The 27,664-nt window shown below is 38.7% G+C and overlaps 1 protein-coding gene across 3 annotated transcripts in view; it reads left to right on the top strand.

The window, feature by feature from the left end:
- Nucleotides 1-26,348, top strand: part of Ctcf (CCCTC-binding factor) — a 43,156-nt gene extending 16,808 nt beyond the window's left edge. For 2 of the 3 annotated variants that reach the window (XM_015496205.2, XM_048792518.1), the window contains 10 exons: nucleotides 4,852-5,641; nucleotides 5,978-6,148; nucleotides 10,083-10,216; nucleotides 13,033-13,153; nucleotides 13,756-13,905; nucleotides 17,334-17,494; nucleotides 18,012-18,194; nucleotides 19,064-19,199; nucleotides 23,621-23,782; nucleotides 24,839-26,348. In XM_015496205.2, the coding sequence (XP_015351691.1) occupies nucleotides 4,861-5,641; nucleotides 5,978-6,148; nucleotides 10,083-10,216; nucleotides 13,033-13,153; nucleotides 13,756-13,905; nucleotides 17,334-17,494; nucleotides 18,012-18,194; nucleotides 19,064-19,199; nucleotides 23,621-23,782; nucleotides 24,839-25,023 (2,184 nt within the window). In that variant the 5' untranslated portion in view covers nucleotides 4,852-4,860 and the 3' untranslated portion in view covers nucleotides 25,024-26,348. The remainder of the gene's footprint in view (nucleotides 1-4,851; nucleotides 5,642-5,977; nucleotides 6,149-10,082; nucleotides 10,217-13,032; nucleotides 13,154-13,755; nucleotides 13,906-17,333; nucleotides 17,495-18,011; nucleotides 18,195-19,063; nucleotides 19,200-23,620; nucleotides 23,783-24,838) is intronic. The other variant, XM_015496208.2, reaches the window with a different exon arrangement.
- Nucleotides 26,349-27,664: the final 1,316 nt, after the last annotated feature.

Raw genomic sequence — 27,664 nt, 5'->3', positions numbered from 1 at the left:
TTTTTTTTTTTTTTTTTTTTTTTTTTAGACAAGGTATTCCCAGTTGTCAAGTTTGGCCTCAAATTTACAGTCCTCCCTCAGCCTCTCCAGTAGCCTGTGCCACCAAACCTGGCAATTCTTACCCTTCCTTATAAGTTCTTTATTTTACCTAAAGCTCTTAACACCTTTTTCCCAAAAACACATACATTCTCCAGACTGTCTATGTACCCTGCTCATGTTTCAGGATTCCATTCCAGTTCCACATTTGGGCAGCATTTTTCTCCATAGCTGATTGTTATCTTTCTCTAAACCTTCCTAATCTTACCTTGAATTTTTGTACCATTTTTGTCCTGAACTTGTAGACTGCAGAAACAGGCCCTGCCTATCTCTCTCCAGTCTTTGTGCTGCCTTATAGTTAGTCCTGGCTTAAGGAACCATTTCTCACTGCTAGTGTGGACACAGAGCTTGCACAGATAACTGGAAAAGTATATCTCTAATAGAAGTAGCGAAAGCTTTGTTTGAAACTAGGCCAAGATGTAAAACACTTTAAATATTAATTTGAAAGTAAACTTTTATTTTTTCTTGTTTATTTTTGTACTGGAGATGGAACCCAGGGGTGCTGTAACACTGAACCACACACACCCTCAGCCCTTTTTATTTTTCATTTTGAGATGGGGTCTCTATAATCTGCTAAGGCTGGCCTTGAACTTGCTATCTTCCTGATGCAGCCTCTCCAGTCACTGAGATTACAGTTGTGTGCAGCCACGCCTAGTTATACTTATGTTTTGGTAAGGTTATAGAGTATTGTTTTGGGGACTGGGGATATAGCTCAGTGGTAGAGCACTTGCCTAGTACATGTGAGGCACTGGTTCACTCCTCAGCACCACATAAAAAAATAATAATAATAAAAATAAATAAAAGGTTTTATGTCCATCTACAACTAAAGATATATCTTCTAAAAAAGTATAGCAATACTTTTTTAGGTTGGCCTCAAATTTAAAGTCCTCCTTCAGCCTCCTGAGTAGCCTGTGCCACCAAACCTGACAGTTCTTACCCTTTTTTATAAGATTATTTATTTAACCTAAAGCCGTTAATACATTTCCCCCAAAACACATACACACTGAGTTAGATTATTGCTCAGACTCATTTTCTTCTTAGAAATGTGAGTATTCTCTACTCCCAGGACTTCAGATCCACAATATGTGAGTTGGCTGATTATTTTCTGTTATATTTTCAGTTTGGTTAGCATTTATTTAGTACTTACCAACCTAGTCACAGTATTGAGTAAAAACCACTTGTTAGATGTATTTCTTGTCCTCGGGGAACTCATGGTCTCATGTAAGAGAAAGACTAATGTCAAGTTGATGATAGAACACTGGAGGCTGTGTTGTATGCTGGCTACAAACAAGGCTAGTAGAGTCTGAATCTAAGTTCTGATTCTGGCTTCAAAAAAACAGGATGGAAAAAAAAGACAAATGGGGAAATGTTGCTCAGTGGGTATACAGTTTCAGTTATTTTAATATGAATACGTTCTATAGACCTGCTATACTACATAGTACCTATAGTTAATAATGTGGTATTCTGCAGTTTGAATATGAAAAGAGATTAATTAGATCTCATGCTAAATATTCTTAGCATGAAAAACTAAATAAATCCCACAGCAATACAAGGAAATTTTTTAGGTGATGTTTAGTACCTTGATGTTGGTTCATTATCACACACATACCAGGATGTATTTATATCTACCACAAACATACATCCAAACAAATTCAAAAACGAATAATTTTTAAAATATATCAGTTATACCTTAATCTTTTTTGTTTTCTATTTTTTTTTTAATTTTTTAGTTGTAGATGGACACAAAAACCTTTATTTTATTTTATTTATTTATTTTTATGTGGTACTGAAGATTGAACCCAGTGCCTCACATGTGCTAAGCAAGCGCTCTACCACTGAGCCACAACCCCAGCCCTTACAGTATGTTTTCTAAGGTGGAAATTAGCTTAAAAACAGCAAGGTAAAGGGCTAGAGGTATAGTTCAGTGAGTTGCTGGGTTCAATCCTGGGCACCAAAATAAAAATAAAATAGCAAGATAATTCCCCAGCAACAAAAAAAACAACAGGGGCTGGACATGGTAGTACATGCCTATAATCCCAGTAGCCTGGGAGGCTGAGGCAGAAGGAGTTTGAGTTCAAAGCTAGCTTCAGCAACTTAGCAAGACCTTGTCTCTAAATAAAATACAAAAAAGGGCTGGGAATGTGACTCAGTGGGTAAGGGCCCCTGGTACCAAAAAACAGAGGAGGCTCTCTACTGGTGTTTATAAATAGATGTAAGAGATATAAACAGTTTGGCCAGGAGAATCCCAGCAACTCTGGAGGCTGACAAATGAGGATCATGAATTCACAGCCAGCCTCAGCCACTTAGTGAGGCCCTAAGCAACTTAGCAAGACCCAGTCTCAGAAAATAAAAGGACTTGGCATGTAGCTCAGGAGTAAAGCACCCCTGAGTTAATTCTCAGTTTGAAAAGGGGGCAATGGGACTGGGGTTGTGGCTCAGTGATTGAGTACTTGCATAGCATGTGTGAGGTACTGGGTTCAATCCTCAGCACCACATAAAAATAAATAAATAAAATAAAGATGTTATGTTGGTCTACAACTTAAAAAAAAAAAAATACAGTTGTTATTGTTTGTGGTGGTGGGGATTGCTAGGTGAGTACTTCATCCCTGAACTACATTTCTAGACCTAAGATTGATTGATAGATTTTTAGGTACAGAGGATTGAACTCAGGGGCACTTGACCACTGAGCCACATCCCTATCCCTATTTTGTATTTTATTAGAGACAGGGTCTCACTGAGTTGCTTAGCACCTCACTAAATTGCTGAGGCTGGCTTTGAACTCGATCCTCCTGCCTCTGCCTCTGCCTCTGAGCCTCTGGGATTACAGGAGTGTGCCACCACACCCAGCCCTAAGATTTATTTTTTAATTCACCTATTTTTAATTGACAAATAAAAATTATACATATTTATATTGTACATGGTGTTTTGAAATATGTATATGTTGTGGAATGACTAAATCAAGCTAATTAACATACAGATTACCTCACATACTTCTTTTTTTTTTTTTAGTTCTGGATGAACACAATGTCTTTATTTTGTTTGTTTATTTTTGTGTGGTACTGAGGATCGAACCCAGTGCCTCACATGTGCAAGGCAAGGGCTCTGCCACTTGCCAGCCTCTCATATAGTTGCATTGAGAAAACTTAAAATCTATTCAGTGAGCCAGGTGTGGTGGTGCATACCTATAATCCCTGCAACTCGGGAGACTAAGGCAGGAGAATCACAAGTTCAAAGCCAGCTTCAGCAACTTAGTAAGACCTTGTCTCAAAGTAAAAAAACTAAAAAGGGCTGGAAATGTGGTTCAGTGGTTAAGCCCCCCTTGGTTTAATCCTTGCCCCCCCCCCCCCGAAAAAATTCTTCTCAGTGATTTTGTACCTAGTTATTAATTATAGTCTCCTTATTATATAGTAGGTCTCTCTTTTCTAAAGCATTTAATATTTGTGTTTTTCTTAGGATTATGTTTTAGTTGTCGGTGAACCTTTATTTTATTTATTTATATGTGGTGCTGAGAATTTAATCCAGTGAGCACATGTTAAGCAAGTACTCTACCACTGAGCTATAACCCCAGACCACTGTTTGTTTTTATGTGGTGCTAAAGATGGAACCCTGTGCTAGACAGGCACTCTACCACTAAGCTACAACCCCATTACCCATATAGAAAGAAGGTCTCTTGAACTTACTCATCCTAAATGAAATTTTGTGAAAAACAGTATAGCTGTGCTCCCCCTTATGCCATCAATGTCACCTGGACAGGACAAATTTTATATTTTTTTGACCATCTTTTCCCCAAAATGTGTAAGATTTAAGCTAGTTTTGTTAATAATTCTTTAGTATCATCAAATATCCAGAGTTGCACAGGGCATGCCTGAGACTCTGGAGGCTGAGGCAGGAGGACTACAAATTCCAGGACAGCTTCAATAATTTAGTGAGACCCTCATAAGCTTAGCAAGAAATTGTCTACAACAGGAAATAAAAAATAACTGGGAATGTAGCTCAGTGGTAAAGCACCCTTGAATTCAATCCCCAACACACACACACAAAATTTTTTTTAAATTCAGAGTTGAAATTTCTAATTGTTTCATGTCATTTTTAAAATCATTTATTGGTTTGAAGGTTGATTTGAAGGTTCATATATTGTTAGTAGTTGCTGTCCTTTGTATCAGAGTTTCTTTCCCTCAGAACTGTTGATATTTTGGGCCAGATCATTCTTCATGGTGGATTGACCTGTTCCTTGTAGAATGTTTAGTAGCATTTGTCCCCACCGGTTACAAATACTAACAGCCCACCCTAGTAGTAGCAACTAACAATGTCTCCAGATCTTGCAAAACATCCCTGGAGGCAAAATCATCTAGGTTGAGAACTTTAAGTTGATAGGTTGTCTCTCCAACCTTCCTGGTTTTTTCTTCTGGTCATTTATTTGCAGAAAAAACACAAACTAATCCTTCATTGTTTCCCCTTAAACTGGGACTTTGCTGATGTCATCCTTGCGATGTAATTTGACATTTTCTGTCGTCTCTTTCCTGTTAATTGGTAGTTGGATCGAGACTCTTGGTTCAGATTTTTTGTTTTGTTTTGTTTTGATTGACAAGATTGCATCATAGATGACACTTTTTCTTCTGTCAGGAGGCATATAATGTCTGCTGAACAGCCATTGGTGCTTAATTCATTTACTGGAGTTCTTTTTAATTTTAAAATGTATGTTTTCATTTGACAAACTTTATCTTAAATAATAATCTGTGTTTTCCCTTGATAAAGGAAGGGGATATGGAAGGTGAGGCGGTTGAAGCCATTGTGGAGGAGTCTGAAACTTTCATTAAAGGAAAGGAGAGAAAGACTTACCAGCGACGCCGGGAAGGGGGCCAGGAAGAAGATGCTTGCCACTTACCCCAGAACCAGACGGATGGGGGTGAGGTGGTCCAGGATGTCAATAGCAGTGTACAGATGGTAATGATGGAACAGCTGGATCCTACCCTTCTTCAGATGAAGACTGAAGTAATGGAGGGTACAGTGGCTCCAGAAGCAGAGGCTGCTGTAGATGATACCCAGATAATAACCTTGCAGGTTGTAAATATGGAGGAACAGCCTATAAACATAGGAGAGCTTCAGCTTGTTCAAGTACCTGTTCCTGTGACTGTACCTGTTGCTACCACTTCAGTAGAAGAACTTCAGGGGGCTTATGAGAATGAAGTGTCTAAAGAGGGCCTTGCAGAAAGTGAACCCATGATATGTCACACCTTACCTTTGCCTGAAGGGTTTCAGGTGGTGAAAGTGGGGGCCAATGGAGAGGTGGAGACACTAGAGCAAGGGGAACTTCCACCTCAGGAAGATCCAAGCTGGCAAAAAGACCCAGACTATCAGCCACCAGCCAAAAAAACAAAGAAAACCAAAAAGAGCAAACTGCGTTACACAGAGGAGGGCAAAGATGTGGATGTGTCTGTCTACGATTTTGAGGAAGAACAGCAGGAAGGTCTGCTGTCAGAGGTTAATGCAGAGAAAGTTGTTGGTAATATGAAGCCTCCAAAGCCAACAAAAATTAAAAAGAAAGGTAAAATGAATTTATCCATAATAATCTCATCATTTTGGGATAAAGCGTACAACAATTCATATATAAGTTGTATTTTATGAAATGTATTTTTTTAAGGTTAGTATCTGGATACCAGTTTTTTTAACCAGTCTAATAGAAGTTTTTTCCAGATGAAGTTCTTTTTTTGTAAGTCCTAAAAGAAATGGAAGTAAATCTATTAATGATGAGATAATTTTAATTTAGTATGATTGAGTTCATTATAAAGGTGAATAATATATATTTGTAAGAATTAAGAATTGGGATTAATTTTAACACCTTGAAACCCTGCAGCAAGTAAGTGTTTTATTTTGTATATAGGTGTAAAGAAGACATTCCAGTGTGAGCTTTGCAGTTACACGTGTCCACGGCGTTCAAATTTGGATCGTCACATGAAAAGTCACACTGATGAGAGACCACATAAGTGCCATCTCTGTGGCAGGGCATTCAGAACAGTCACCCTCTTGAGGAATCACCTTAACACACACACAGGTGCCGGATAAGAATGTGGGGGCTACAACATGATAAAGGTTAAAACTTGGGTTTTATCTAAGCTGATTGAAATAGGAAGTTAAAGAAGGAAGATTTTTTTTTGTTGTGTCCTTTTTGTAATCTTGACTTTACCATAAGCGGGTACGCTTTAGTTACATTAGTTAAATGCAAATGTCAAAAAAGCTTAGTGGGGGCCCAGTGCAGCGTGCCTGTAATCCCAGCGACTTGGGAAGCTGAGGCAGGAGAATCGCAAGTTCAGAGCCACCCTCAGCAATTAAATTGGCACTTAGCAACTCAGTGAGACTTCATCTCTAAATAAAATATAAAAAAGGGCTGGGGATGGGCTCAGTGGTTAAGCACCCCTGGGTTCAATTCCCACTACCAAAAAAAAAAAAAAAGCTGAGTGGGATATAATCCAAATGATACAAGGATGATGATCCAGAAAAAGATTATCATAGTTTCCTGGAATAATTCCTGAAGACTTAACCATGATGTTGTGAGGTTTTTTGTTTTGTTTTGTTTTTGTCAAATTTGTTTTAGGGGTTTTTTGTTTTATTTTTGTTTTATTGTTATTTATTTTGAAACACGGACTTGAGGCTGTACTCAAACTTGCAGTCCTCCTGCCTCAGCCTCTCAAGTGTCAGGTGTGCACCACAATATCCAGCTGTGTTGTTAAGGTTTAGCAACAGTGACACACACACAAAAGCAGTTCGGGGTTGGGGATATAGCTCAGTTGGTAGAGTGCTTGCCTTGCATGTACAAGGCCCTGGGTTAAATCCCCAGCACCACACACACACACACACAAAAAAAAAAAAGACAAAAAATTATCTCATACAGTCTCAGGTAACAAATGCCTGCATTATCAAAAAGAATATTAGAAATAGAAGTAAAATTTTACCTTTGTAAGAACTGGCATTTTCTGTTCCTGGTTGTTTTACCACAAGGAAAGATAAGTAATTCATAATCTGAGAATGGCAAGTTTAAGGCATCTTTCTGATAGTTCGGACATTCATTTGTTTAAGTGCCAGACATACTTTAATGGAATGTTCAGATATTCTATTATAGCTTTTTGTTGGTTATAGACAGGTTATAGTGGAGAGATTCTGCACTAGGTTTCTTTATTAGTCTGTTTTGGACACTTTGTATTTTCAGTGTAGTAGTTGGTTATAAGTTCTCTCAACTTGGTTTTTCATGCAGAATAGTTTCTTCTATCCATAGTCTCTACCTCAAGCATAATAGTTTTTCTTCTCTCGTTGTTCTCCACCTTATTTTATATGATAACTCTGTGTGTGTGTATGTGTAGGAGGGTACTAGAGATTTGATGTAGGGGTACTTTATCAACTTACCATTCTTCTGCCTTAACCTCCTGAATCTCTGGTACTACTCTTATTTTTGATGTCCTGGTTGCCAGATGAATGAGTGTCTGTTGGCCTACAATCAATAAGTTTTACACAAATATATTCTTTGCTAGTGTGACTTAGTCATTTTATAACATCCCTCTAGATTTTACTCATATGTTTTGGTTTGTTTTTGTGTTTTCTTAGTTGTAGATGGACACAATACCTTTATTTATCTTCATGTGATACTGGGGATGGAATCCAGCACCACACATGTGCTAGGCAAGCTCTCCACCACTGAGCTACAACCCCAGCCCGATAATATGATTTATTTGATGCTTTGAAGATACTATAACAGGAGCATTAAATTAAAGTAGCTTTACCCTGTATTAAGACAAGCTAAGATGGGTGTACTTGGATATAGGTACTCTGTCCTGGTTTAGTCCTCAACTTTGAGAATAAGTTCAGTAGGTTCCCCAGAGCTGTTTTGGTAGGACTGATTCATCCTACTAACAAGCCTGTAACATTCAGGTATGTATCCATTTTCTAAATGCAGTTGTAATACATTCTAGAGGGCACCCTTGCCTATGTCAGGATGTTAAAGCAAATGGTGAACATGGACCTTCAGCAGAGGGACATAAGTGGTCATATGGTATAGCCTGATGGAAACCCCTGCTCCACACTTGTGTCCACTTCTTTGCTAATTGCCATGTTTGTTTCTACCTGAGACAGGCCTCTTAACTCCCTGCTAGATAGTACTAGGTGAACACCACAAGTTATTTTCAGCTTACCTTGTCCTAACAGAAATGAATGTTGCTTTCCTTTTCTTCATATTTGTTTTAATTTATTTACCTGTACCACCAGACTACGTACATCACAGAAAGAACTCGATATCTTTCACTCTTACATCTTCAGTGGTACCAAAGAAGCAAATTGAGCAAATAAATGTCCTGGAATTTCTTAGTTCCTATAATACTCTAGTCAAACTTTTTACTCCAGGATTCTCTTCATTTTCTTAATCATTTCTATGTATGGCTAGTCCCATTCATTACATTGTGACACTTCCTGATTCCATTCTCAAAGGTAGCCTTTATTTTTTCTTTTTAATTTTTTTTAATGTTTGGTATTATCTGCTGTCAACCTTTACCTGCTGTCCACAATTAGAGAGAGTTCCTAGTATCTGAGTAAGTCTATAAAAATAGCACTGTGTTATGCTGTCAGCCTTATTTGCAAAGTAACTGGAAAAGATCAGTTATAGAACTACTATGTGAGGATATATTAAAATCACTAAGATTTTTTTCAGCAAAAACAAGAGATATAGAGGATATGATATTCATTAAAAATGTTTAAATACAGCCAGATATAGAGGTGTGCACCTGAAATCCTAGTGATTTAAGAAACTTTGGCAAGAGGATCACAAGTTCAAGGCCAGCCTTAGAAGCTTAGTGAGACCCTATCTCAGAATAAAAGGAAGAATGGCTTGGAATGTAGCTCAGTGGCAGAGTACCCCTGAGTTGAATCCCTACTGCCCCCCAAAAGTTTAAATATTGAATGAATTGACATTCAGATTACAGAACATTAAATATGGATATACTTTAAAAAGTGGTCTGTAGAAATTACATATAAAGCAGGACTACTTTGTAAAGTCTTTGATAAGCCCCTGTAATTCCTTATCAGAACAAATTTATATAGAAAAGTTTGTGCTGGGTGCAGTGGTACATGCCTGTAATCCCAAAGGCTCAGGAGGCTGAGGCAGGAGGATCTTGGGTTCAAAACCAGTCAGCAATTTAGCAAGGCCCTAAGCAACTCAAAGGGCTGAGGATGTGGCTCAGTGGTCAAGTCCCCCTGGGTTCAATTCCCAGTACCAAACAAAAAAAAAAGAAGAAGAAGAAGAAAACAAATTTGTGTTTGTGTTGAAAGAAAAAAGTTTCAGGATATGGACAGTCCAATGGCCCTGTTATTTATAATCATAAAACAATAAGACTTAATGAATAATGATCTAGTCAGATCAATTAATTCTGTGACCTATATTTGATAAAACATCACAGTTATATATTTTATTTAGCAAGGGTTGAGGCAGATGTAGTTTTTATTAACTTTTAATCCATAGTGACCAGGATATTCACAAAACAGAGATAAGAAGGATTTTATGTCCAAAGGCAACATAAAGTGGGTAATTAAGAGAAACTGAAACCAGACATGTTGACACATGCCTGTAATCCCAGCATCTCAGGAAGCTGAGGCAGGAGGATTGCAAGTTGACCTCAGCAGCTTTGGGAGACCCTGGTTCAAAATAAAAAGAGCTGGGAATGTAGTTTAGCAGTTAAGCACTGCTGGGTTCAATCCCCAACACTGAGAGAGAGAGAGAGAGGGAGAGAGAGAAATAATAAAGTTTGGCAAGTGTTTTCACATCCTGAGACTAGTGTTTTAAATTCAGCTGGGTTTTCCCACAATTTGTAGAGGTATTCTCAGTCTAGTGCAGAATTGAAGGGATGACTAGGGTCCAATCTCATGCACTAATTCTGTTCCACACATTGAACTCTCTGTTACTAACTGCCCTTTTCCTTGTTCTTCCTCTTATCCCCTCATTTTTGTAGGTACTCGTCCTCACAAGTGCCCAGACTGCGACATGGCCTTTGTGACCAGTGGAGAATTGGTGCGGCATCGTCGTTACAAACACACCCACGAGAAGCCATTTAAGTGTTCCATGTGTGATTATGCCAGTGTAGAAGTGAGTGTTCAGCTCCTTGTTAGAACCTTTCTTAAGGAAGTAGATCATGATTTCAGTTTGAAGATAATAAAAATCTGAAATGCCTCTAAGATGAGATAGAAAATCTAGTAGATTATTAACAGTCAAATACACACAGCCTTCCCTAAAAAAAAATTGTAATGACTATGAAATTTTTACTTATTGGGGCTGGGGATGTGGCTCAAGTGGTAACGCGCTTGCCTGGCACGCGCGGGGCACTGGGTTCGATCCTCAGCACCACATAAAAAAAACAAAAATGTTGTATCCACCGAAAACTAAAAAATAAATATTAAAAAAATCTCTCTCTCTCAATTGAGTACAGATTCCATATGTTATTGCAGGCAAGTTCTACTAAACTTTGAAGAAATAATTAATTATACCTAAATCACTTGGAAGGTTTGGGGCTGAGGATGTGGTGGTAGACCACTTAGGTGTAGTCCTGGGTTCAATCCCCAGCACTTGTGGGTAGGAGGAAAGAATGTTTTACTAATTTTACTGTTTGAGGCTATTCTTTTGTCAAAACTGGATAGGGATACTACCAAAAAGAAAAATATATTATTTTCACAGAGAAGCAAAAAATATTAACCAAGGGGCTGGGAATATAGCTTGGTTGGTAGAGTGCTTGCCTCACATGCACAAGGCCCTGGGTTCAATCGCCAGCACCACCACCAAAAAAAAAAAAGATTCACTTCAATAAACCAAATTTATTTTTTAAAAAAACCAAGTTAACCAAATCTAATAATGTACTTAAGAATAAATGATTATTTGAGTGTATCTGTGACACAAGTATACGAAATTATTTTTAATAATTAGGAAATTATTGACAATACAGTACATTGAGTGGCTAAAGAAAAATTATATGACCATTTCTGTAGATAACTAAGGGGAAAAACTATAAAATTCAATTCTTGTTACTATATGAAGTCCCTATAGGTTAAAAGTAAAAACTTCTTGGGCTGGGGCTGGGGCTCAGCAGTAGAGTGCTTGTCTTCCATGTGTGAGGCCCTGGGTTCGACCCTCAGAACCACATAAATAAAATGTATTGTGTTCACCTACAACTAATATATATATATATATATATATATATATATATATATATATTTTTTTTTTTTTTTTTTTTTTNTTTTTTTTTTTTTTTTTTTTTTTTTTTTTAAATTTTCCTTATTTAAAAAAAAAAGCAGAAACTTCTTTAATGTGAGTCAGGCATATATTATCAAAAACCTATAGTAAACCCACCCTAATAACTCTGAAATATTGAAAGTGTTCCCATTAAAATCTGGAACAAAATGATTTATTCATTCCTACTAGAAATTCTAGCTAATTGAAGAAAATAAGAAATGAATTATAAATGGAAAGACAAAGCAGTCATTTTTTTTTTTCAGATATACTTGTTTGCTGATGAAATCCAAAATTATCAGCTCAATGACTTAGAGCAGGAAGAGTGGTAAGAAAGAAGAGTGATCAGACACAGAAAGATACAGAAATCAGTCATTTTTCCCCCAGTGCTAGGGATTCAAAACAGGTCTTTGCACATGCTGAGCAAATGCTCTTACAACTGAACTATATCTCCATCCCCTAGAAATCGGTAGTACATAGATTATTTATAACCTGAAATGCTTGGGACTAGAAATATTTCATATTTCTTGAAAAATTTTTTGAATCTTGGAATGTTTGTGTATATTTAAAGACTATAGGACCCAAGTCTAAACACAAAAGTCCATGTACGTTTGGTATACAGCTTTTATATACATAGACTAAAAATAATTTTATACAGTATTTTTAGTATGTATCTCTTTTGACTGTGACCCATTATTTATGAGGTCAGGTGTGGCATTTTCCACTTGATAACATTATGTCAGTGCTCAAAGTTTTGGATTTGGGGTCTGGAGGTGTAACTTCGTGATAGAGCACTGAGAGAGAGAGAGAACATTCAGTAATGCTGCTAGCATAGTTATTTGACCACTTACCAAGTGTGAAAGTTTAGTGTATTACATAATTACAATAGTGTTTTTCTTAAAATCAGAATACTTTAAAATTTTTGAGTGAAAGATTTAGTGAGGGTTGGGGTTGTGGCTCAGTGGTAGCGTGCTTGCCTAGCATGCATGAGGCACTGGGTTCAAATCTCAGCACCACATAAAAATAAAGACAACAAAGTCCATCAACAACAAAAAATATTTAAAAAAAAAAAAAAGATTTACTGAGTGTTCAAAGCACTTAGAGTCAACTTTGAAAATCAGTTTGGGATAGAGTACCCAGTAGGAGACTTAAACAATAGAAAGTGATGAGGAAGAGGAATGAGATGCCCCTATAGCCCAGCTTGGCTAGGAAATGCTTATGATATGGAAGAGGAAATTAAATCACACGCTTGGATTTGAATTTTGGAGAAAATTGATCCATAAGTAGACATGGATTTTTAAAGATTTTTACAGAAAATTTCACATATAGAGAAGAACTTGAGATATAACTTAGTGGTAGGGTACTTGCCTGTCATGCGTAAGGACCTGGAATAGTAGCAGAAAGGAGATATATGTGGAAGAGCATACTACTCCCCCACATACCTGTCTTCTAGCTTACATAAATATTGGTGATCAATCTTGACTTACCTAGGCCCCTTTCCATTTACTCCCTTTCCTTAGAATATGATAGGGCTTTGGAGGCAAATAATGAATGGGAAGAAATATCTTTTCAACTTTTTCTAGCTTCAGAACCCAAAACTAAGCTTTTGTGCCTAACCCACAGTGCTCATGTTAAAATCTATTAATAGAAGTGTAAGTGATTTGGTTACTTTCATATTTCAGGTCAGCAAATTAAAACGTCACATCCGCTCTCATACTGGAGAGCGCCCGTTCCAGTGCAGTTTGTGCAGTTATGCCAGCAGGGACACATACAAGCTGAAAAGGCACATGAGAACCCATTCAGGTAGGACTTCTCCTTTGTTATTAATGAGCTGCGTTTATCCCATGGGATCCTGTGAACTACCACATGGTCCCATGCCTATTTGAATGGAAGGCTGCTAACAAAGGCTCTGGCATATCATCTGAATTATTACTTCAAAAAAGAGAGTAGATGTTGCTTTGTTCAGCTTGAGTTGTTCTACAACATGGAAATAGTATTTTTGAGAGAGAAATAGTATGAAATTTTAAAATCTAGAGTTTTTACTCTAAAAGTCTGGATATATAATCTTAACTTTTATGTTCAGTTTGCCAAAGTACTCTCTTTTTCTAAAAAGGAAAAGTTGTAGGTCCTCTGCCTAGTTGCCCACAAAGGTAAGCATTGCTATAAAGAACTACCTTTTTCTTAATGTGAAGAATTCCATATCAGAGCTGGGTAGAGGCGGCCTTTAGCAGTTTAGGATTTGTCATCTCTGAAGATAGGAACAAGCTGGGTGCTGAGACTGAGTTTTAGCTTTCCAAAAAAGACCTGGAAATTCTGTGGCCCAGCATATCAGCCACTTCTGTTACCCTCCAACTAAATCATAGTATTTATTCATTTAATTTGTTCATTCTGTATTTCCTTTTAAGGAGAAAAACCTTATGAATGTTATATTTGTCATGCTCGGTTTACCCAGAGTGGTACCATGAAGATGCACATCTTACAGAAGCACACAGAAAATGTGGCCAAATTTCACTGTCCCCACTGTGACACTGTCATAGCCAGAAAAAGTGATCTGGGTAAGTAAATTTACTAGAGGCAAATTAAAAACATTTTTTTGAATGTTCATAAAAATATGAACATGATTCATAAAAATATGAAGACATAAATAACTTTACCTTCTAACTCTTAAAATGTCTTGTGTATGTGGCCCTGCCATTTATTGAAAAATTGTTTAGCTGCTATTTTTCTTTTCTTTCATCTTCTCTCTTCCTACAGTGAAGCTATGAAATCCTGTCCTGAATATAAATCATAAATAAATTGATGGAAACTAATGAGAGGAAACAATATACCTTAAATTACTAGCTTTCTTTCCCCATATAGGAAAGTGACATACTATAATTCAAAGTAAGGTTGAGCCACTTCAGATTTTTCAGAACATTTTGTAGTTTCTCTAAATAATTGAATTGCTTTGTTGGTAACTATTCTTTTAGTGGTCTAACTATTAAGCTAGAGATTGCATAGAAGTAGAGTTTAAATCCAGGCATGGTTGCACACTCCTATAATCCTAGTGACTGGAAGCTAAGGCTAGAGACTCACAAGTTCAAGGCCAGCCAAAGCATTTTAATGAGACCCTGTCTCAAAATAAAAGGGAATGAGGGATACAGTTCAATTGTAGAGCATACCCTGGGTTTGATCCCTAAGACCCGTCCCCCCCCCAAAAAAAAAGACAACTTATTTTTCAATAATAAATTTTTTTATTTTTTTAAAGAGAGAGAGAGAATTTTTAAATATTTTTATTTTTTAGTTTTCGGCAGACATAACATCTTTATTTGTATGTGGTGCTGAGGATCAAACCCGGGCCACACGCATGCCAAGCAAGCGCACTACCACTTGAACCACATCTCCAGCCCTCAATAACAAATTTTAGTGTGACCCATATTTTAAATTATGGTCACCTAGATTTCTCCCTTTGATTTTCTTATTTGATTTATTTTATTTATTAATTAAATTTAAAAAAAATTTTTTTTTCCAGTTGTAGTTGGGCACAATGCCTTTATTTTATTTATTGTTATATGGTACTGAGGATTGAACCAGCGCCTCACACGTGCTAGGTGAATGCTCTACCGCTAAGCCACAACCCCAGTCCCTATTTATTTAATTTTGATATCAGGAATTGAATCCAAGAATGCTTAACCACTGAGCCACATCCCCCAGGCCTATTTTGTATTTTATTTAGAGACATGGTCTCACTGAGTTACTTAGCGCCTCGTGGTTGCTGAGGCTAGCTTTGAACTTGCAATCCTTCTGCCTGCTGGAATTATAGGTGTGCACCACCATGCTCAGCTGTTTTTCTAATTAGGAAAAGAAATGTAGAAATTGGATGTGGTGGCACACACCTGTAATTCCAGAGACTCAAGAGGTCACAAGATCGAGGCCAGCCTCAGCAATATAGCAAGGCCCTAAACAACTTAGCGGGACCCTGTCTCAAAATAAAAAGAGCTGGGGATGTGGCTCAGTGGTATGGCACCCCTAGCTTCAATCCCCAGTACCCCAAAAAGACATATAGAGCTGACTGGCATGGTGGATTGGGTCTATAGTCCCAGCTGCTCAGAAGGCTGAGGCAAGAGATCACTTGAGCCCAGGAGTTTAAGTTCAGCCTGGACAACATAGCAAGATTACATCTCAATAAAAGAAATAAAAATACTGCCCAGTGTTTTCTCTGTCCAAAAGATGCTGCTCCTTGAACATTATTCATATCTCCCAGCCCTGTCAAACCAGGGTCTCACATGATAGTTCAGTGCTCTACCACCAAGCTACATTCCTAACACACTTATAATATTTTTACTTTTAATTACATTGTTCGGTTTTTAGACTTTTTCTTTTATTCTTTTACTTTTTTGCTTATTTGATCTTCACATCTACATGAGGTGAAAATGGCATGTCTTATTCTGATTTTATAGGTAATGAGCCTGAGAACCAGAGAGGTATCTTTATCTAAAGCTATATGACATAGTTTATGAGTGACAAAGGTGAACTTAAGTTCTCAAGTTCTCTTGGCCCATTGCTCACACTGGGTTGTATATCTAAGTACCCAAGCCTTAGCAGCAACATATCTAGCTGCTGCATAAATGGCCTCTCTTTCTGCAGCACTGGTTTTACTGAAAAAGTTTTAAGGAAAGTTAAAACTTCAGCTGGTACCTTAACACATTTTTATATTAATATGACTATGTTGACCAAAATGCAAACTAACACACATTTTTAAGATGAAACCATGAATTTGAAAGCAGAGGTTTTGTGCTTCACATATGATTCACAGTTCCCAAGGGCTGGGGATATAGTTCAGTTGGTAGAGTATTTGCCTCACATGCACAAAGCCCTGGGTTCTATCTCTAGCACCACACGCACATACACACACACACACAAAAAAAAAAGATTCACAGTTCACATGTACATTTTATTCCACTATTAAGGACTTTGTTAGGAAGATTTAAAAGGCACTGTCTTCAGGTAGAGAAAAGGGATTTATTGGGTTTTGTCATATAGAAACTATAATCTAAACCAATATTCTCATAGGAAACACTTATGAATCATTACGACACTGTCCAGGTTATTCCATTTTTAAAAATTACTCACTTTGGGGCTGGAGATATAACTCAGTAGGTAGAATGCATGCCTTGCATGCACAAGGCCCTGGGTTCAGTCCCTAGCACCAAAAAAAAAAAAAATTGATGTGCAAGTAAATACCTTGGATGTCTTTTTTTAATTTACATGATACCTATAGAAAAAGTCAAACATAACAAACCCTTATTAGGCACTTAATTGCCTAGGAGCTATCAAATAAGTTTCTCCCAAAATCAATGGAAGTTTGTTTTTCCCCCTTCCTCCTAAGTTTATGTTCCTACTCCAGATTTTTTTCCTTTAAGTTAGACTTATACAACCATCTATCTCTTGCTATCCCCATCCCTCCTTTGATATCACTGGCATTTCATATTCAGCATGTATAAAACTGAAAGTATAAAACTGGCCTATACCTCCCCCACCACAACAGATAGATTGGTCTTCATTCTTTTCTACTATTCTTTATCTCAGTAAATGGCCTTACCACCTACCTAGTTTTCTAAGCCAGAATCCTAGAGGTTATCCCTGGCACCTGCTCACTCCATATTTAGTCACTAACTCCTATTAACTCATCTTCCTGAATCTCCTATCACTTCTTCCTCTTCCACATCCAATACCATCCTCCTTGTCCAAGCTGCCATCTTGTACCTATCCTGTTTGGACAATCTTAACAGGTCTTTCCCTCATCTGTCATTAGTCTTGTCCTTTTTGTGTGCGTGGTGCTAGGGATTGAACCCAGAGCCTAGTTTTCTAAGCCATGCATGCTAGGCTAGTGTTTTACATCCCCAAACTCTGAAATTTTCCAAGAAATAGAAGAAACATGGTATTAACTTACTGCAATGTTTGTTTGTGTTTTTACAAGTTGGACTTGGTTTTGTGTTTTCAGGTGTCCACTTGAGAAAGCAGCATTCCTATATTGAGCAAGGCAAGAAATGCCGTTACTGTGATGCTGTGTTTCATGAGCGCTATGCTCTCATTCAGCACCAGAAATCACACAAAAACGAGAAACGCTTTAAGTGTGACCAGTGTGATTACGCTTGTAGACAGGTAAGGATCATCATAGTTAGAAAGATTGATGCTTTAATCATGTCAGGCATAATCATAGGGCTTTTGTATATATAGTATAGTGGCTACTGGGTAGTATTTTCCAAATGTGGTTTATGAGGAAAGACATTAAAATGAAAGGTCATGTTTCTTGTCAATTGTATCTGGGTTTCCAGCTGATGTTTTGTTCAGTCACATCTTACCTTTGTCTAGGACAGACTACTGCCTTCTTAGAATGCTGTGGGAGTTTAATCCAAGAGTTAAGAGGAAAGAATCTGTTCCTTGGGTCTAATGATTGTTAGCACACTGGAGAAGCAGCCTAGCAGGATGATTAGCTTTCTCTCTGTTAGGACTTTTGGAAGCAATTTTGCACCCCAGTAAAGACTGCTATCATCTTGGCAAACAGTATTGAGTTAGCCCCTTGATTAGGAAAGGCCTGTCAGCCACATTCATACAGGCAACAGCTGAAGTGACAGCTCCATGCTAGGCTCTGAGGCTTTTCCCTGTGCTACCATTTCAGGAGAGGCACATGATCATGCACAAGCGCACCCACACAGGGGAGAAGCCTTATGCCTGCAGCCACTGCGACAAGACCTTTCGTCAGAAACAGCTCCTTGACATGCACTTCAAGCGTTATCATGACCCCAACTTTGTCCCTGCGGCCTTCGTCTGTTCTAAGTGTGGAAAAACATTTACACGTCGGGTAAGGGTCAAAACATCATTTCCCCTTCCTGGTTCTTAATTGTGCATTCTTTTAATTTTAATTTTTTATATGCAGTGCTGAGGATTGAACCCAGGGCCTCATACATGCCAGGCAAGCACTCTACCACTGAGCCACAACCCAGCCCTTTAGTTGTGTATTCTTGATCTTCCATTCCAAAGCAATGTAATGTTTTCCATTGAGGTTTTAAATGTAGAGATTCATCATTATTTGGAAAGAGCCACTCATCCCCATCTTAAGGTTTTCTGTCCTTTTGTGAACCCTTCCACTGATGGGGATTTAGTGTGTTTGAATAGTCTGGTGGTGTAAAGGAATTTCTTAGTTTGATTGAAACCTGCCCCATCCCACCTAGCCTGTGCTGGTGGGTCTTCCCTTGGGGTTATGTTCGCCAAGTCTGCACAAGACCAAGAACTATTCTGATCATTCTCTGTCCCTGTCCGCAGGCTGCTGAGCCTCCCCTGAGGATCCAGCCTTTTCTTTTGAAGGGAGTTTTGACCTCTCTTTCCCTTCTTTTCTCCTTTTCTGCTCCCCTCAAATGGGGGAAGTGTGCTTGGGACATGCTTAGAAGATAGAGAAATTTCAGGAGTAATATGAATTTCCCAAATTTTAATTTTATTAGAGAGAGCTGGGCATGGTAGCGCATGCCTTTAATCCCAGTGACTTTGGAGGCTGAGGCAGGAGGATCCCAGATTCAAAGCCATCCTCAGCAACTTAGTGAGACCCTGTCTCAAAATAAAAAAGAGGGGTGTGACTCAGTGGGTAAGTGCCCCTGGTACTAAATAAAATAAAGAGAGCTTCCAGTCTGTTCTTAGCTTTTTAGTAGTGTGAAAGAAAGTTTGTTCCTTTGTCAGAACACCATGGCAAGACATGCTGATAATTGTGCTGGTCCAGATGGTGTAGAAGGAGAAAATGGAGGAGAAACAAAGAAGAGTAAACGTGGAAGAAAAAGAAAGATGCGCTCTAAAAAAGAAGATTCCTCTGATAGTGGTGAGTTCATTTCTTGATTTGGTTACATATGGCAGAGTTGGAGCCAGTTTCTAATAGATGTATTTGTGCATATGGTGGAATAAAGAGGTGAGCAAATCACAGTTACTTCCTTTCCTTTGAACTTATTTTCTGTAATTGAACCCAGGGCCCCATGCATGTTGGGTAAGAGATCTACCATTGAGCTATTTCACCAGCCCCCCCACCCCTTTTTTTGGTAGGGTATTATTGCTAAGTTGCCAAGGCTGGCTTTGAATTTATGTTCCTCTTGCCTCAGAATAACAGGGATTATAAGTGTGCATCACTGTACCTTACTCTGAAATTTTAAGATTTTGATGGAAAAGGTTATAGAGGGTTTTATTTTAGGGAATGAACTTCCTAAAGGCCATCATCAGACTGGAAAGAGGATAAATGGTGCCAATTTTTTAAATTGTCAATGGATCTTTACTTTATTTGTTTACATGTGGTGCTGAGAATCAAATCCAGTGCCTCACACATGCTAGGCAAGTGCTCTACCACTGAGCTACAACCCCAGCCCCGTGCCAAATATTTCTAGGAATTCCTCATTTTGGTATTGCTTGATAGAAATAGTGGGAAAGAATGAATGAAAAAAATGAACCTTATTGGAAAACTTCAGATACTTAATTGTGTTTTTTTTTTTTTTGGTTGGATGGTTGGTTTGTAATTGTCAATATATATGTGGTGCTGAGAACTAAACCCAGTGCCCCACACATGCTAGGCAAGAGCTTCACCAAACCCCAATCTCAGCTCGGGGTGTTTTTGTTTGTTGTTTTTTAGTTGTTGGTGGACTTTTTTTTTTTTTTTAATTCCTATATGGTGCTGAGAATCTAACCCAGTGTCTCACATATGATAGGCAAGTACTTTACCACTGAGCTACAACCCCAGCCCACTTTATTGGTTTTATTGTAAACTTGTTTTCAAAATTTGTTAATTTTGTTTATTTTAATAAGGTCTTCTGCTTCTCAACATTGATATGAGTCTATAAGCATATTAATCTATTAGGCATAAAAATAATTTCTTGCTGTGCGTGTGTGTGTATGTGTGTTTTCCTGGGGATTGAGCGCAGAGCCTCGTACATGCTAGCCAGGTGCTTTACCACTGAGCTATACCCTCAACCCTTTTTAATAGAAAATCTATTTTAAGGGCTGGGGTATTGCAGGTTCAGTGGTAGAGTTCTTGCCTAGAATGAGTGAGGCCCTGGGTTCCAATATCAGCACTGCCAGAAAATAAAAAGGTAAATCTATCTTATGCAGTATCTTCTTCAGTTTCTGGGTTTTGAGTGCATGCCTCCTTTGAAGCATCAGTTTGCTCAGTTTTTGTTTTTATTTCTATTTATGGGGGGTACCAGGGATTGAACTCAGGGGCACTCAACCACTAAATCACATCCCCAGCCCTACTTTGTATTCTATTTAGAGACAGAGTCTCATTGAGTTGCTCTGTGCCTCTGGCTTTGAACTCTTCCATCCTCCTGTTTCAGCCTCCTGAGCTGCTAGGATTACAGGCATGTGCTACCACTCCCGGCTGATGCTCAGTTTTTATAAAAGCACATCACTCTAGGGCTGGAGATGTGATTCAGTGGTAGAGCACCGGACTACCCTGCTTCAGGCCCTACCTTCAATCCATAGCACCACAAAAAAAAAAAGAGAAAAGAAAGCACATGATTTTTAATTGTTAAGTCTTTGTGGCATCTCTTTGTTTGACTAAGAAAGTATTTCATGAAATTGCTGGGAGGCATCAAGGAAATGTCAGAAAACCCTAACTATTCCAGGTGACTGTGATAGCATTGAGCTTTGGGATTCCTGTGGTTGCTCTTAGTTGCAGACCTGTCTGCTGCTGTAGACGCTTTCCCTCATCCTTCTTTCTTCTGGTACTGCCTCATTCATATCCCTAGTTCATCTCCAGCAAGATCAGTTTCACTCCCTAATTGCACACTGTCAGAAGCATGTTTAGGCTGAAGAGATTATACATGGTTTCTTTTAGGGTCTACACTTTTTTCTCTTTTCTGTGCTGCTGTTCAGTAGAGCACAGAGTTTGGTTTGAGGCCTTTATCTAGTGTCTCTTTAGGACCCCTTGAACATGAAAGTCAGTCTGGACTGCATCCCATTACTGACAAAGGCCGCACAATGTTGTTTATCCTATTCTAGAAATCCACTTATTGGTCATCTACAGTGATTAACCAGAGTTTCCTGCTATTTTCAAGGCTTTTTGCTAAAATCTCTCCAAGCCAATAAGCCTTTGACCCTATTAAACTTTTTTTGTGTGCTTTTCCTCCCAATTCTGACTGAATTTGTTTAGTTTTCTAGGCATTGGGTCAACTTGGGCAATTGAGGGCTTGAATAAGTTCAACAAGAAAGCAGCTTGTTTTTGACACACTGACACCTATCAGTGTGTTCCCCACATCTTCACTTAGCATTTCATTTACTTGAGAAACAAGGCATTCCATTCTAAAGGATCAAATCAGGCATTTACCTACTGGTCTCTAAGTTTAAACATATTATTCCAGAGAAAGCAAGTGTACATTAATAACTCATACTTTTTTGGAGGAAAACAGGCAGTATACATTTGGTGCCACAGTAATGGGCAAGGGGCAACAAGCACTTTTTGGCTGCCTGCAGGTATGGGCAGCAGAGCAGAGGTTTGCATTCTACCTACTATGCCTTAGAAATCACTAAGCTTCTCACCTTTTCTATAAAATGAGGGTAGTACCTCTTAATAAGTGAAGTAAGGAAGCCTAAATAGATACAAGGGACTTTGTAAATTTGATATGCAGTATAAATAAAAACTTTGTTTAAAAGGGTTGGTGTTGTGGCTCAGTAGTAGAATGCTTGCCTAGCATATGTGAGGCACTGGGTTCAATCCTTAGCACTATATTAAAAGTAAATTAATTAAATAAAGATATTGTGACCATCTAAAACTTAAAAAAAAAAAAAAAAAAAGCTTTGTTTATTGTAATGTATTAGTTACTGAGCCATACATGTTGTGTCGATCATTTTTTTCTATTTGTACCAGGAATTGAACTCTGGGGCACTCCCATTGAGCCACATTCCCAGATCTATTTTGTATTTTAGAGACAGGGTCTTACAGAGTTGCTTAGTGCTTTGCTTTTGCTGAGGCTGGCTTTGAACTCATGATCCTCCTGTCTCAGCCTCCCTAGCCGCTGGGATTACAAACATGCCCAGCATGTTGATCCTTTTAATCCTCAAATCACTATTTAGTGGATTGGGACAGCTGTAGAGATGACCTAAGGATACAGAGGGTCAGTTGTCACACATCCAGTAAGAGATCTGAGACTCAAAGCCATATTATCTGTCAGTGTTTTTTCTGTAGCAATTCCCTCCTTTTTTGTATCACCTATTTTACCAAGGATAGATAGTTTAGTCATTGAGGAAAGGCTAAGAGGGTTTTAAGAAGGACCCAACCCATTGAGTCTTCTACAAGTGAGAATTAAGTTCAAAACTTGACTTTAAAAAATAAAAATCAGTAATAATTCCAAATGAGTTCTTGCCATTGCTAGTAATTAGGACGTCTCAATGCATCAAGAATTTTTCTTTTCTGTGTGTGTTTGTGTGTATGTATACACACAAAAATCTGCCCAAAGATAAACAGAACCTCATTTCTAAGGGTCCATCTCAGACTTAATGATCTGCTTTATCCTTATATAGCGAAGGGAACATTTGTTTTATTATCTTAAATGTTATTTTGTGGTTTCACTATACAACTGATGTATGGAGTTTAAGAATTTAAAACTTGGGCTGAGGTTGTAGCTCAGTGGTAGAACACTTGCCTAGGATGTGTGAGACACTGGGTTTGATCCTCATACATACATAAATGTAAAAAAATTTTGAGGGGCTTGGGCTGGGGCTTAGTGGTAACACACTTGCTTGGCATGTGTGAGGCACTGAGTTTGATTCTCAGCAATTTTTTAAATTTTTTTAATTTTGAAACTCAGTATTCTAAGGTCAGTAGCTAAAGGGAAAAAGTAAAACACCCAATACATATAAAATGTGAATAATTGTATTAAAGTTGATTTGCTTATTTCTGCACAGTACCAATTTACCATATCAATGCTGTTAGCAAAAATTCCAGAAAAAGCTTTTTTTTCCTTTGGTGGGGGAGTAGGTACTGGTAATTGAATTCAGAGGTGTTTACCACTGAGCTACATCCTCAGCCCTTTTTTTTTTTTAATTTTGAGGCAGGTTCACACTGAGTTACTAGGACTGCCCTCAAACTTGTAATCCTCCTGGCTCAGGTTCCCAAATTGCTGAGATTATGGGCGTGTACCACTGTGCCTGGCTGACTTATCTTAAAGGAAAAATAAAAAGATTTAATATGTAATTATTTGTTTTGTTTTCTTCTACTACTCTTCTTGCCCCACCACCTGTGCTTCTTGATTTTATGAAAAGAAAATGCTGAGCCAGATCTCGATGACAATGAGGATGAGGAGGAACCTGCGGTAGAAATTGAACCCGAGCCAGAACCTCAACCTGTGACCCCAGCCCCACCACCTGCCAAAAAGCGGAGAGGACGACCCCCTGGCAGAACTAACCAGCCCAAACAAAACCAGCGTAAGTTGCTCGCCTCAACTCAGTCGGCTGGCATCTTCTCCCAGCATGTGGGGGAGCCAGACGGGTCTATATTCTTGGGGAGATGGGAACTCAGCCATAAAAACAAGTTAAGGTCACATTGGGAACAAATGCTCAGGAAATGATTTTTTAGAAGTTTTTACTGAGGAAATCTCTAGAGGCCTGCTATATTTCAAGGAGAAAAAGTCCAGAGTAGAAGGGTACTTATGTTCTACAAGATGAGTACTGTTAACGTGGGTGGGATTTGCAAAATAACCAAAGTCACAGTCAGCTGGCAGACTTGGTATAGAAATGAACGCAAAAGAGCCAAATTTTAAAGGGTGGAAGGATAAAGCAATTTGTATGCTAAGATTGCCACTCTGAAGAAATTCAGGCCTGTGGATTCAAGAGCTGGCCTCTTGATCTGTGAGAAGATTCAGAGATCTTGTGTTTTGTAACTGGTGGGAGGGCTCTGAGTGTTGGGGAGCAGCAGAATAAAAAATGTCACCTAATTCATATACTCCATGGAATATTCTCCGTTATGTGCTATGTGGGTTTTTTTTCTTTTTAATTTCCTGTCTCTTTCACTATTATAAAGTTTAAATTTATTACATCAAGGAAAACTAAGTTATAATTTATAATTTAGGAGGCAGAAGAAGTTGGATGTAAGAATTTTGTTCTTTGACAGTATCAGGGCTTTATTTTATGTATTAGCCACATTTTTGGTTCCTGGGTTTTTGTTTTTGTTTGTGGTACTAGGGATTGAACTCAGGTGCACACTACCACTGAGGTATATCCCCAGTTCTTTTAAATTTGAGACAGGGTCTTGCTATGTTGCTGAGGCTAGTATCAAACTTGAGAGATTTCCTGCATCAGGGATTACAGGTGTGTGCCATCATGCCTAGCTTCTGTGGTTTTTTTTTTTTTTTTAATTGACTGTATCACTACTAGGGCTTTCCTATACTGGTGCTTTCCTATTCATGTTACATCTGAAAGGACCCTTGTAATCCTTCGGGGTTTTAATGTACCATTGGTTTTATTTGTGCTCTTCTTTACCAGCAACAGCCATCATTCAGGTTGAAGACCAGAATACAGGTGCAATTGAGAACATTATAGTTGAAGTAAAAAAAGAGCCAGATGCCGAGCCTGTGGAGGGAGAGGAAGAAGAGGCCCAGCCAGCCACCACAGATGCCCCCAATGGGGACCTCACACCTGAGATGATCCTCAGCATGATGGACCGGTGATGACGGGGCCTTGCTCGTCACCAGGACTCCTCTGGGCTGTGTTTAAACGGCCCGAATCTTATTTTTTTCTCCCTTTCTTCTTTTGGCTTTGGGAAAAGCATCATTTTACACCATTTTACCAAACATACTGAGAACAAAAACTTCAAGGATGATGTTAGAAAAATGTGATTTAACTAGAACTTGCTGTTTGATGTTAGCAAATCATGGAATGTTCTGAGTCCCTGAGGGTTTACTGTGAAGTGCTGAGGACAGTGTTGATGCCTAACTAGTTTTCTTAGATGGAAACAGAGACATTGAACCCTCTCTCTTGATTTAGTAAACCACTCCAGAATGGTCACGGGTTTCCCAGAGTTCTATGGTCTTCTTCCCAAGAGAGTTTTTAATTGTAAATGCAGACTTGGGAAGGACTTAGACTTTTAACCTGTTTTTTGCTTTTGCTTTTCCCCGACTCCCTTTGCTGGGAGTCAGCTGCACACCAGTAGTACGGCATGCTACGATCGGGCTCTGTCCCGAAAGCTTTGCCTCTTTCTTGGCAAAGTTTCTGGTATGGTCAAGCTTGTAAATAACTTTTTTTACATTTTAATCTTTTCCATTAATTAAGAGGTTGAAAAGAAGTGCAGTGTAAGAAAACCCAGCATTTTAATTACTTGCAAATTAAGTTACCACGGACTCGGTGGTGTGTGAATGTTGACAAGGAATCGGATCACAATCATGTAGCAGAAGAGCACCCAGACTGCTGCCACTAGTGACGGATACCCATGTGGAAGGTCGTGATTTCCAGCCCATGGAGCCAGCATTTGAACCTTGTACAATTAACTTTCAGTTATGATTTCCCATTGACATTTTCTTTATTCTGTTTGTAGCTGAATGTTGTGTTTTATAAATCCTCCGTTAAAAGCCAGAAGGGTGATTATGAGTGGGTCACAGCAGCCCTGACACGCTGGGCCAGAAAATTTCACTAGGTCAGTAATTTAAACTTTGGATCTTCAAAAAAAATAAAATAAGTAATAATAATAATGTGAAGCAAAACCAACTAAAAAGTGATTCTTGCACATGAACTGTCACGTTTAAAATGTGTTTTTTAGAGAGCCTCAGTCTTACTGATTTCAAACACTTTTTTCTTCTGTGTATTGCTTTTAAGAGAGCCATCAGTTAGCTATCAGACTCTAGGTTGATGCATTTTGTACTTAGCTGTACTGTGTGATACTTTTCATTATTTTAGGACGCCAACATGAGACCTGTAATAAAATATGTAATGGGGTTGAAAGCTGGGGAGGAGGATTTACTGCTGTACAGCTAATAAATCATAATGGATTAACAAGTGCTCTAAAGACTCCCATCTTGTGTGATTCCTGCCTGCTGGGGCTGAAAGCAGCCTTTGCTTGGCTCCAGGTTGTGCCAGCCTCCAGTTTTCAGATGCAAACTCAGTTCCCCAAGATGGCATTTCCTCTGCAGCAGACGAGATGATTTGGCAGATGACAGGCTATTGAGTACATCCCGCTGGAAGTTTTAACTCCCCAAAAGTGTATGTGAGTAGACAAAGGCCAGCCTCCATGTGTCCTATGCACAAAGCAGGGACACCCCAGAGCACCTTGAAGTGGAAGGGACCAATGGCAAGTTCTGTCCCAGAGTCTTGGCTTAAGGAGGACTGAGTTCAGTCCCTAAAGCTCAACTGTACATGGAGAATCAGAAAGTAGCTGGGCCTAGCCTCCCCTCGAGAAGTTCATTTGAAAGGGAAAACCCACCAGGATGTAGGGTCAGGCTCCTAGGTCATATAACTGCTAGCAAGCTTCGGGGGTGGTGCATGGCCAGGGATGGCATGATGTTAGAAAGCTTATGTATTAATGAAAAGTCATCTTGCTGCTGCAGACCACTTCTAAGAAGATAGCTTTTCTAACCCATTTTACATTAAAGTTTCAGCTACTTGTAGGGGTTTTTAACCAAAATTCCAACTTAACTGATTTTCTCTGAGAAATAACAAAGGACAGATGTATGCATCTTTTGGCTGGTTTGTGCAGTTGGGTCTCTGAGGAAAATATAACCAAGGGTTTCATGACTCAACCAGGCAGTCAACTCCTTGGACTAAATGATAGTGGCCTCAGGCTATCAGAGCATGAATCCTCCACCCCATCCCTGGGCTGGCCACCGTACCACCACCAGAATTATTTCAGTGGACACATAATTTTTTAAAAAGTTTAGTCTGAGGGCGTAGCACAATGGTAAAGTGCTTGCCTAGCATGCTTGTGGCTTTGGGTTTGATTCCCAGCATTGTCTAAAAATTTTTTTTAAAGATAAACATTTATAATAAAAAATGAGTTAAAAGTTCATTTGCATCTTCAACATAGCCCATCATTTCTGATTGTATTCAAATTGAAAGTAGATTTGTTTTGGTTGGGGTAGGCACAAAAGTGACATTCTGGTGAAGCTAAGGCTACAAAGGGATCCTCTTGCATAGCCTATGATGATGCATCCTGTGCAACTCCACAAAATATAAAGCCTCCAGCAGCAGAAGCTATTGTCACCTGTATTGCTTCACCAAAGGGAGCTTCAGATGGCCAAGTTTCTGAATCTCTGTGGAACTCCCTTCCTCAGCATTAAACCACAGTTGGTACTAGAATAAAAATAATTATTCCCTTTTCCA

This window comes from Marmota marmota, unplaced genomic scaffold (assembly GCF_001458135.2).
Source record: "Marmota marmota marmota unplaced genomic scaffold, marMar, whole genome shotgun sequence".
In the NCBI taxonomy this organism is placed as follows: Eukaryota; Metazoa; Chordata; class Mammalia; order Rodentia; family Sciuridae; genus Marmota; species Marmota marmota.
This window is presented reverse-complemented; position numbering and strand designations above follow the sequence as displayed.